A 12,466-nucleotide genomic window follows, 5' to 3' on the forward strand; every position below is an offset into this window, starting at 1 on the left:
GCATTCCGCATTCCGCCATGGCCACTCCCTGGGTTCCCAGGCCATCCCCTTCTGGTTGGACTCTGGCCTGGTCCACGCCTCCTGCTCTCCCTCTGCTGGCCGAGCCTGGTCCTGGGAAGCCGCAGAGAAGCGGGCGGGCCTCACGAATTTCAGGAGAAAGTCGCCCGGGTCTCGGAGCTAGATGTTAGTGGCGTGTATAGGGTGAGACGAGCCTGCGGATCTCTGCTCCACGCCTAAAAATGGATTTTCTTCATATTTCTCCCAGTTCCAAACACCAGAAGTCCAAGAGCAGAAACCGGATAGGAAACGTAACTGAGGACCAACTGGAACTGTGTTCCTACCAGCTTCCCAGCCGACTTTAAATGCTAGCAGGCTGCATGGAGTAAGCACACTCCTCTACTTCCTGATGGATGTCTCCTTCAGACGACTTTTTTAGGTACCTTGTGCCCTCCTGCTGTCTAGGACCTGTGGAGACAACACCACACTTAGATTTCTGCTTCTGGCCCCCTACTTTGAGATTAATTTTCTTTACTCTCTCCATTTACATTTCTGGGTCCACAGGAGAAAAGTGAAGCGGTTATTACCAGCTTTATTTATTTATTTATTCCTGTCCAGAAACCTTTGAGTGGGCGCTCCTAGGGGAAGGGCACTTTCCATTAGCCATTCAGTTATTCATTCATTGAAGTCATATTTATGGAGTACTATGTTCCAGTGACAAGACAAACTTCAAGGGAGCTTATAGCCTGTTCCCCAGCTTGGGTTTGGATGGGACAAGAATTGATGAGAAAGTTAGGGAAGATGTGGTAAGGGGGTCGGTTATAGGTGGAAAAGGACTTGGTAAGTGCTGGTCTCTTTCTTTTAAATTGAGGGATAATTGACATGTTACATTTTATTGGTTTCAGAGGTACACATAAGGATTCAATATTTATATAATTGTGAAATGATCACCACAATAAGTCTAGTTGACATCCACATATAGCTACAAATTTTTTTTCTTGTGATGAGACCTTTTAAGGTTTACTCTCTGCAACTTTCAAATATGCAACACAGTATTATTAACTGTAGTCACCTTTCTGTACATTGCATCCCCATGGCTTATTTATTGTATCAATATAACTGGAAGTTTGTAGCTTTTCGCCACTTTCACCCATTTTACCCACCCCCACACCCTGCCTCTGGCAACCACCAGTCTGTTCTCTGTATCTGTGAGTTAGGTGTTTTGTTTTTTGTTTGTATGTGTGTTTTTTAGATTCCACATATAAGTGAGATCATATGGTATTTGTTTTCTCTGTCTGGCTTATTTCACTTAGCATAATGCCCTGCATGTTCATTTGGGTTTTTTTGTTTTTTTTGTTTTTTTGTTTTTTGCGGTACGCGGGCCTCTCAGTGCTGTGGCCTCTCCCGTTGCGGAGCACAGGCTTCGGATGCGCAGGCCCAGCGGCCATGGCTCACGGGCCCAGCCGCTCCGCGGCATGTGGGATCTTCCCAGACCAGGGCACGAACCCGTGTCCCCTGCATCGGCAGGTGGGCTCTCAACCACTGCGCCACCAGGGAAGCCCCATTTGTTTGTTTTTGAGAAGCACAGTTTTTCTTGATTTTTAGTCCCAACGGAAATCCTGATTCCTCATCATAATGATGCTATGAACTAAGTAGGAAACAAGTGTCATAAAGTGTAAGTGTCATAAAGAGTTTCATACAGATCCCCTCAATGTAAACTGTTGCCACAATCACAAAGCACAACTAAATCAATTTTATGAACCACCCAAACTTTCCTGTTTATTTGAGATCACAGGCCCTCAGTGGTATGACTTAGCCAGGGCAGCATTTAGATCATCATTCCCCACGATGGCAAGTAAGTTTTAGCTTACATGTCGACTGACTGAATAACTGCATTGGGAAGGTTTGTGGCTGAGTCCAGGCTCCGAAGGAAAATGTTCTGTAATAGATTAACAATGTCTGTTGTGAGTCCAGGATGGATGAGTGGTTGCAACAACCTATCTGGCATCTCTGATTTGTAGTAATAGAGGTCTTGCATGCACGTCTTTTAGGCGGTCTTCAAAAACAACATTTCGTACTTTAAGTTTTTGATGTTTTCAGACAGTAGAAAGATCAAGGTCACCGTCACTGGGCAAAACTTAAGGGCAGAAACTTTGATGTGTTGATTACTTCATATGCTTTGTATATCAAGCAGAATGAGGGTAGCTTAAAATTCTGTTATGAAAATGAGAGCATCTAACCTGAAAGATACATGGCCCCTCTACCTTGTTGTAGAGGTTGGTAAAGGCAGTACCTATTGGCAGGGCTAAATGTGACTGGGTGACACTAACTGGCAGCCAGATATAAGATTAAGAATGGAAAATACTACTCCACAGAGCATGGTTACAATAATCTTTAGCCTAGAAAGAATATCATGACTTGTCAAAACTGTGAGAAAACTCTTTTTTTAAAAAAAATTAATTTATTTTGGCTGCGTTGGGTTTTCATTGCTGGGCACGGGCTTTCTCTGGTTGCGGTGAGCTGGGGCTACTCTTCGTTGTGGTGCGCGGGCTTCTCATTGTGGTGGCTTCTCTTGTTGAGGAGCACGGGCTCTAGGCACATGGGCTTCAGTAGTTGTGGCACGGAGGCTCAGTAGTTGTGGCTCGCAGGCTCTAGAGAGCAGGCTCAGTAGTTGTGGCTCACGGGCTTAGTTGCTCCGTGGCATGTGGGATCTTCCCGGACCAGGGCTCAAACCTGTGTCCCCTACATTGGCAGGCGGATTCTTAACCACTGCGCCACCAGGGAAGTCCTGAGAAAACTCTTAATACAACACCCAAGCAAAGTTGGAAAGAGTTAAAAATTCAGGAAGAAATGTCAGTAAAGTCTTGTTTTTACTACATGGGACTTATTTTTTTTCATTTTTATTTTTAAAATTTTTATTTATTTATTTTCATTGAAGTATAGTTGGTTTACAATGTTGTGTTAGTTTCCGGTGTACAGCAAAGTGATTCAGTTATATATATTTTTTCAGATTATTTTCCATTATAGTTTATAAAATATTGGATATAGTTCCCTGTGGTATACAGTAAATCCTTGTTGCTTATCCATTTTATGTATAGTGGTGTGTATCTGTTAATCACATACTCCTCATTTATCCCCCACCTTTCCCCTTTGGTAACCATAAGTTTCTTTTCTATGTCTGTGAGTCTCTGTTTTGTATAAAGATTCATTTGTATTATTTTTTAGATTCCACATATAAGTGATATCCTATAACATTTTTCTTCCTCTGTCTGCCTTGCTTCACTTTGTATGATATTTTCTAGGTCCATGCACATTGCTGCAAATGACAATATTTCATTCTTTTTTATCACTGAGTAATATTCCATTGTGTATCTATACCACATCTTCTTAAGCCTATCGTCTGTTGATGGGCACTTGGGTTGCTTCCATGTCTTGGCTATTGTAAATAGCGCTGCTGTGAACATTGGGGTGCATGTATCTTTTCAAATTACAGTTTTCATCTTTTCTGGATATATGCCCAGGAGTAGGATTGCTGGATCCTATGGTAGCTCTATTTTTAGTTTTTTAAGGAACCTGCGTACTGTTTTCCATAGTAGCTGCAGCAATTTACATTCTACATAGGACTTATTTTAATGTATTGGTCTTCATGCAGATGAGACACTCAGACAGGCGCATATGCATCCTGTTTATGAAACCGTCCTTTAAATTGCTACCTTAGGAATATAAAGTTGGCAGAATTACACTCACTCAGTTTGTCTGAATTAATCTTCATTTCCAAACATTAGTGATTAACTTTCTCTGAACTAGAAAATTGTTACCCTGTGTGAAAAAAAGGCAAGGTTCATAATGGTTACAGTTGTTGATTAACCTACAAAATTTGATGAGCCTTCGAATATCGTAGCTTCAGATTTTTTTTCTCATCTTGAAAAGGGCATAAGGTACGGGAGTGGAGACAAAAATTTTCCAAAGCCCAGGGTTCCTTGTTTATCAAAGATACTGGGAGTTGTTTTTCTCTGGCTGGGAATGTCAAAAAAATTGCAGTGTACCTCGTGATACTTCATTTCCACAGTCTTGAGCTCCTTAAACTGCCCATTTATGATTCAAATAAGTCAATTCAGTGTTATTAAATTACCAAATATTCATGGGCCGTGAGAAATGCAAATGGAACCAAATATAGTCCCTGCCCTCCAGGAGCTTAAAATTTGTAGGACCCAAAAGCAAATCATGTTGGCAATAGATCCATGTACAAATGTGAACAAAATGCTATGGGAACATAGGACAAAGAGAGAATAAAAAGTTAGTAGATTAGACAAGTCCACAGCAAATAGTAACAGCTAAAAATCTATAACAAAAAGAAAAGAAAAGAAAGATTCCTCGAAGGAGGTGATCATTGAGATAGACCTGTAATAGTGGTTAAGATGTTTAAAGATAAAAAAATGAAAGCTCACAGTGTTCAAGGTTGTATAGGTTTACAAAATACCTGTTTGTGACAGTGAAACAGAACAATCAGCTTCAAAATTTAAAAGCTACATTGGTTCTCCCTGCTACATCTTGTTTTATTGCAGGTAAATGGAGCATACATAATCCCCCACATGCGTTTACAGCTCTGATGTACTTTAAAAGGCATCTTGTGTGAATCAAAAGAACAACTCACGTGTTTTCTTTTCGTGTGGTCTCATATTTAATTCACCCTCCAGAGCAGTAGATCAATAGTTATGTGCCAAGAAACTGCTTTCCAGTAGTGTTGTGGAGTACAAAAAAGCACAGAGAAATCAATTTCTCTTTCCTGTCTCAGGAGACTCAGTGCCTTTCATATTGCTCACGGCTACAGTAGTCTCAATTTTTTATCTGCGTTCTCTAAACTCTAAATATTGGCAGTAAATAGGACCATATTCAGAATGATTGAAAATGCTTTATTTGCCATCATTACCACTGTTACTGATAAATTATTAAGCTCCTATTTGTGAAATTGCTGAAATGAGCATTGTATGAAGCAAGTTTGATATGAATTCTCTGGAGGTTTAATACTTAAAATTGTGCATGAAAATAAAGGCTAAGTATGTACAGGATTTTGAAAAGTGGAAGAAAAAAACCCGATATGTTGAGAGGCAAGAACAATAGCATCTAGTTCTGTGTTCCACGTCTTTTATTGAACTCTCAAGCTCTTTAGTTGTTAAATCATTTTTAGCATGTTCCAAGTGATCCAGACCTTGTAAGAGTCTTCATATTTTACGTCAAGTTATTGACGGTGTCATTTTATCATTATACGTTTTCTCTCTCTATTCATCTGACAGGACCTATAAAAGCCAATATTTTAAATCATTTCATTTTTGGCTGCTGTTTCTTTTGCTAATGACAAGTACTCTTCTAAGCAAATACTGGGGTATAGAAAAATAAAACTGTAACTATAGACTATTTAAAAAATAGAATGAGATCACTGTACATCTGTACTTCTTATGTCATGTGGCCAGAACAGTAGTCCAAGGAAAATTCATAGCCACAGATATTTTCACATTAACTGAGAAAGATTAAAAATAAATAAGCCTAGTAGCCAACTCAAGAGTTATAAAAAGAACAAGAAAACCAGTATGACAGAAAGAGTAAAGACTTAATAAATGTAAAGATGGATGAATCAGAAAGCAGAAAGAAAGGAATTAAAAATTAAATGCAAGATCTTGTTGTTTGATTAAACAACAACAAAAATAGGTAAATTTCTGGAAAGAACAAAGGGGAAATGAGAAAAAAATTAATATATAACTAGAAAATATAAAGGGAATGTAACAGTGAATGGAGTATTTTATGGGAAATATTGTATAAAGTCCATGAGAAAACTGGAACATCTTAATGAAATGAATGCATTTCTTGGATACTGTAAACAGCGAAAAGGGACTCAGAAAGAAATACGAAACCTGAAATTACTGGCAATATAAGAAAAATTTAAAAGAACTCTTCCTCCGAAATATGTATGGTCCAGAATCTTCAACTCTGAATATTTTATTTCTTCTACATTTTCAAGTATTTGTAAACATAGACAATGTTAGAAATCTATCTGTACCATTTTCAACATGGTAATAATATGAGGGCTGGAGAAAAGAATCAGCGCTTGAAAAGGAACCTAAATATTCTTCTACAAAAATGGATTTAAAAACCTAAAGAAAGAAAAACACAGCAACTAAGTCCAGAAGCATGTTAGAAATCATCAAACTGAGCTTATCTAAGGGTTGGATCAGTGTAAAGAAATTTTAAACTATAATGTACCAAGTGGTAAAAATTCTCGGATCATATTAATAGATACTGAAAAGGCAGGTGATACAATTCAATATAGGTTATTGAATACAATTCAGTAAAGGGAATTTTCAGTAAACTAGGAATAAAATAAATTTGATATATCTCATGATCTATCAATTTTAAAGTGACTCACCAGGGAATTCCCTGACCATCCAGTGGTTAGGACTCCGCGCTTTCATTGCCGAGGGCACGGGTTCGATCCCTGGTCGGGGAAGTAAGATTCCACAAGCCAGACAGTGCGGCATGCATGCATGCATGTATGCATAAATAAATAAATGAAAATAAAGCGACTCATCAGATCCCGTGGAGGGCCCATATGATTGCCACCGTGATGTTTCCCTGTTCCCATAGGGCCACTACAGTGAGACAAAACAACAATAACATCACACGAGAACATACAAGAAGATCCAAGGCTACGGAAGATGTGTTTCAACTATTAAAATATATTCACATTGGTCGTCCATGCGGGTAGTAGTATGGGTATTTTGTACTTTTCTCTTTTTGCCTCTCTGTATTTTCTGTACAGAACTTCTATTCTTTTTTCTATTGTTTTTAAAAATGAGACAACAAACATTGAGAAATCATAATTCAGAAGAGAAGAGATTTTCTTCTCTGTTCAAATGAGTGGCTTACACTGACAAAAACTCAGCATTTTACTGTCTTCAAGCCTCGTCACATAAGTGGCTAAGTAAAAGCAGAAGAGAGACATTTGATATATTTATGAAGTTTTAAGGCGAAAAGAAGGCTGAATCAGATTTCTGTCTCGCTAACACAGCTTTGTTCCTTGATGCAAATAATCAGCTTTGTTACGTCTCTGTCTATTCCCTCCCCGCCCCCAGGATGCCTTTATCTAGTCTAACATTTCCTAAGATAACTTCATCTAGTCTGACTATTTTCAGGGGTCAGTTATGCGGGCCCTTCCTTCTAGGAAATTTCCATTTCATCTAATAGTGAAATTTCTGGAATGACTACTAGGCTAACTTTTGGCCACTTCTCTCTCTAGTACAACTTTTCCTGACTCTGTGCCCCGGCAACCAAGGTGAAGGAGATGAGGAAAAGCTCTTAAGTGGAGTTAGCCAACAGCAGTGGGTCATCTACGATAAGCTATCACCCTAACCAGGAAGGGGAAATGAGAAGTGTAGCTGTTGATATTTTTCTTGTTGCTGCTTTAAAAATCCAGATTGTACGTTTAACAGCCGGGTCACCCGATCTAATTTTCCATTCATGGTTTTCAAGCAACGAGGTGGAATGTGGGGACTGAACACATGCAGAGGCAGCATGGTAGAGAGGAAAGTCCTGACACTGACCCACTTGGGGGCTTGATCGGCACCTGTAGAATGCCCACTAGGGGAAAGGTTCTTCTCCACTCGCTGCCGTAGTCCTCAGAGCATCTCTGAGGTTTCGTTACAATTTCAGTTTTGATCAGTGATGACCCTGAGACACAGTCGGGTTCAGTGTGGTGGAGATAGGGTTCAAGTGTAAGTCATCCAGGCTGGTAAAGTGACACCCATTCCACTCCCTGTTGCCAGCAATACCTTAAATACTGGATCCTCGGTTTCCTCGTATGTAAGATGATTATACCACAGCAACTGTGGGGTGCTGTTTTGAGGATTAGAGAAATAATTCAGCAAAGCTAGTTCATGGTCGGTAGCTCCTAATTACTGTCGTGTAGCTGCACTGAGCAATGTAGTTGCTTAGCCACATGTTTCTACTTAAATTAAATTAACTTAATAAAAGTTCATTTTCTCAGCAGCACTGGCCCCATTTCAAGTGCTCAACAGCCACCTATGCCTAGTGGCGTCGGTATTGTATACATAGTGTATAGTGCAGATATAGAACATTTCCATCATCACAGAATGTTCCATTGGATCGCACTGCTGTACATCATTAACTTTTGATTTTACACAACTACCAGAGCTTAGCGCTGAGCAAAACCATTCTCTTTGAGTTGGAAACTCTCCTGAATGTTTACCTGTGGAGGTGAGAGTCTAATGAGGCCAGTCTTGGAAGGGTGTCCTTTGTTCACCAGAGATAGAAAGGAGTGATGTTTGTTTCCTAAATTAAGAGAGTCTATCTATACGCCAGAGATATTTCAACCCTGAAAAGATGGGAAGTTCATGCCAAGGTAAACCTCCAGAAAGGACTAATGCTTTCCACCGTGCATTTAACCAGACAACAACAGAAGAAAGGTGGGGGGAGGATTCCGACTTTTGGGTCAGCAGAGAAAACATTCTTTAGAGGTAGAATTTGGAAAGGACAGCTAATCTGTTTTCCAAACAGATTTTCGTAAATAACTGACAGGAGATGGGCTGCTTCTCTCAAAAGTATTAACCCAGATGATGGGGGTTAATCATTAAACCTTTTAGTTGGTGGCTTGCTTGTTTGTCTGATATTCTAATCCGGGTCACAGAATGGCTAAGGCAGCTTTAAGCGAAGGGTGGATTTTTTTTCCCTCCGTTTGTCTTGTGTTTTCCACTTTGAAAGAATGTTGTGGCTGCTCTTTTTTCTAGTGAGTGCTATTCATGCCGAACTCTGTCAGCCAGGTACGTAAGCCTTGAAACTTCAAAATAGATGAACAGTTTTCTAAATGATTGACAAGTCTCTGCCTGAAAGACTTCTTTATTTTTCTAAATCTGCCGTCGTGTCATGGCTTGAAAGTTGAGCCTGTGAATGTTTTATGAGTTTGAAATTAAAATTTCAGCCATTTAAGATGATTGCAGTTAAACTTCCGGAAGTATCTGGGGCAGTTTACTTGCAATTCTGTTGATTCGAGTTGCATTAAATATTAGCATCTATCAGGTTCCATTTTGGCAGATTTTATCATCATATAGTGCTCTCTGTCTTTTCTCTCTCTGGCAGATGCAGAAAATGCTTTTAAAGTGAGACTTAGTCTCAGAACAGCTCTGGGAGATAAAGCAGTAAGTGAAGAAGCTTGTATGTTCCTTTAAAATTTTGTTTGCTGATAACACTGCTTTCTCTTCATAGTTATCTTAAACTTGTATAGATTGCTTCTAAAGACCTGAAATCTGATATTTTCTTAAAGCAAAAAAGATTGTAGTGAAATAGAAATTGTTAGTAAAGTGATTTTGCCTGAAGTATTTAATCTGCAGTGTGTGCTGGAAAATATGTGAAGTTCTGTGCTGCCCCAAACAATTTTGCAAGCCTGCACGTTTCAGCCTAGCAGAGTGGAGCAGAGGGGCCTGAGTCAGGCTCTCAGGTGTGGGCTGGGCTCTGCTCCTCACCGTTGTGGTCATTTGAACTTTGTCAGTGACTTTTCTCATCATTGAAAGGAGGGCACATTTCACCCGCATGAGATCTTTCATGGCACAAAACGTTCCAATTCTCAGGTGAGGTTTCTTCAATTCTTCTCAGATGTCAAAGTAATAGCATGAAATATATGCTTATGAAATTAAAGTTAAAAAAATACTCATGGGGCTCCGGTAGCTATAGGAACAGTAAAGACTGTTGAATTAATAAGATGGAGTTGTGTCATTCTAGTTTTGGTTTTCCGGCATGGTCTGTGACCATTTTCCCGAATAGAAGGTGATAGTAAGACGCCTCAGGCTAGAGATGATAAAAGAGTGCTAAAGATAGTTGGAAGTATTCAGTTGGCAGGGCAATCCAGTTTTGTTCGCTCACTCGCTCCGTAAGTAATAATCATTCTAACCGCCACCATTCCTTGAGAACTTAGTTTACTTTCTAGCTGGGACCCTTCTAATCACTTTGCTCACATCAGCTCATTCAGCCCTCACAACAACCCTTTGAGGAAGGTGGCATGGGTATTCCCATTCTCATTAGGTGGATGAGAAAACTGAGGCGCAGAGACATTACGTGGCCTACTTGAGATGTCAAGTCAGCAAGGGGCAGGGGTCAGGTTTGAACCCAGGCAGTCTGACTGCAGAATCCACCATCTCTGCCAGTGCGTAGGGTTGCTTATCCCAGGATCCTCTGAGGGCAGGCACCGTGCTGGATGCTGGGGATGCAGTGCAGCTAAAACCAGGCTTATCCTTGCCCTAGGGGAGCTTATAGTAGTGGAATTGGTTGCATATTAATGAACCAAATGCAAGTGTGTAATCTTGGCAAGCGTTACAGGGAGGAGAAGTACGTAGGGGCTTTGGCCTCACGAGGGGCCGCAGGAACTGGCATTTGCTGTGAGGTCTAAAGCAGGAGTAAAAGTGAACCAGGGGATGAAAGGAAAGAGGGTGGAGGGACCAGCACATGCAAAGGCTTATTATAGGAAAGAACTTGGGGAGAGTGAAGGGTGGAAGGAGGGCAAGGTGCCTGGAAGTGGAGCAGTGGGGAGGACCATGGCGCATGATGAGCTTTGGGCGGAAGGAAGGGTCAGGCCAAAGAATGTGTGGGCTGTGTTGAGAAGTTTTGATGTTATATATATATATATATATATATATATATATATTTTTTTTTTTTAAATTAATGTATTTATTTATTTATTTTTGGCTGCGTTGGGTCTTTGTTGCTGTGCACGGGCTTTTCTCTAGTTGCAGCGAGCGGGGGCTACTCTCTGTTGCTGTGCACGGGCTTCTCGTTGCGGTGGCTTCTCTTGTTGCAGAACACGGGCTCTAGGCATGCTGGCTTCTGTAGTTGTGGCACGTGGGCTCTAGAACGCAGGCTCAGTAGTTGTGGCACGCGGGCTCAGTAGTTGCGGCTCACAGGCTCTAGAGCGCAGCCTCAGTAGTTGTGGCGCACGAGCTCAGTAGTTGCGGCTCACGGGCTCTAGAGCGCAGCCTCAGTAGTTGTGGCGCACGGGCTTAGTTGCTCCATGGCATGTGGGGTCTTCCCGGACCAGGGCTCGAACCCGTGTCCCCTGCATTGCCAGGCAGACTGCTAACCACTGCACCATCAGGGAAGTCCTTGATATTATCTTTAAAGCGACGAGGAGTTTCGTGGAAGGGGCGTCATGACAGAATTTGTGTTTACAAGACACTTTGGCTACAGTGTGGAAGACAGAGTCCAGGCGCCTGGAGTAGAGAGGAGGAGCCAGTTGGGAGGCAGGTGGAGTAGTGCAGGTGGGAGATGATGGCTATTTGGAGTATGGTGTGTTGGTGGCGAGAGAGAGGGGGCAGTGAAGGGATTTGAGAGTCACGGGGATGGGATGACAAGGAAGAGAGGACGACGGGTGAAGCATAAGCTTTTGTTTCTAATTATGCAACTGGATGCCTGATGGCCCATTTATGAGTCAGGGAACCAAGAACCAACAAGAAAACCATGGCTTTAATTTTGGACTTACTGAGTTTGAGGTATTATTGACAAACAGGCAAGGACAGAGCTGGCTTGAGATACACATTCCTGCGTCACCTGCACTGAGGTGGTAATGACAGTGCTGAGGGAGAAAGCGGAGGGTGGCAAGAGGAGAGGGGCTAGCCTTGAGCTTAGCGATTCTCGAAAGCTTAAAGCCCTTGTAGAGGAGGGTGAACCTGCAAAGGAGGCAGAGGGGCAGGAGGACAACCAGGACGATGCTGTATCACGAAAGGGAAGAGAGTGCCTTCAGATGAAGGGACTGTTCAAGAGCATCAAATGCTGTTGAGAGGCCAAGCGAGGCGTGACTGAAAACTGCTCATTGTGTTGAGCAACGTGAAGGTCATTGGTAACGTGAGAGAGCCGCTTTGTGGAGTGGAGTGATTGGAAGGCAGATGGTGGAGGAGGTTAAGAATAAGTGGGCAGTGGGGCTTCCCTGGTGGCGCAGTGGTTAAGAATCTGCCTGCCAATGCAGGGCACACGGGTTTGAGCCCTAGGTCCGGGAAGATCCCACATGCTGCGGAGCAGCTAAGCCCATGTGCCACAACTACTGAGCCTGCGCTCTAGAGCCCGCGAGCCACAACTGCTGAAGCCCATGTGCCACAACTGCTGAGCCCGTGTGCCTAGAGCCCGTGCTCCGCAACAAGAGAAGCCACCGCAATGAGGCCCGCTCACCACAATGAAGAGTAGCCCCTGCTCGCCACAACTAGAGAAAAGCCCACGCACAACAACGAAGACCCAACACAGCCAAAAATAAATAAAATAAATAAATTTATATATAAAAAAAGAGTAAGTGGGCAGTGACCATGTAAAGACAGAAGGATGGACAACTCCTTTGGGAATTTTGGCTCTGAAGGGCAGGAGAGAGACAGCAATGGGTAGAAGAAGGAGGACTGAATAAAGTGATTTAGTTTTGCTGTTGTTT

General features: G+C 41.8%; 1 protein-coding gene across 1 annotated transcript in view; it reads left to right on the forward strand.

Moving 5' to 3' along the window:
* The window catches only part of CLTRN (collectrin, amino acid transport regulator), a 78,653-nt gene that overhangs the window by 32,614 nt on the left and 33,573 nt on the right, over positions 1-12,466 (forward strand). The window contains exons 3-4 of the mRNA XM_060138468.1: positions 6,637-6,705; positions 9,143-9,203. Of these exons, the coding sequence (XP_059994451.1) occupies positions 6,637-6,705; positions 9,143-9,203 (130 nt within the window). The remainder of the gene's footprint in view (positions 1-6,636; positions 6,706-9,142; positions 9,204-12,466) is intronic.

Source organism: Lagenorhynchus albirostris, chromosome X, assembly GCF_949774975.1.
Source record: "Lagenorhynchus albirostris chromosome X, mLagAlb1.1, whole genome shotgun sequence".
NCBI lineage: Eukaryota > Metazoa > Chordata > Mammalia > Artiodactyla > Delphinidae > Lagenorhynchus > Lagenorhynchus albirostris.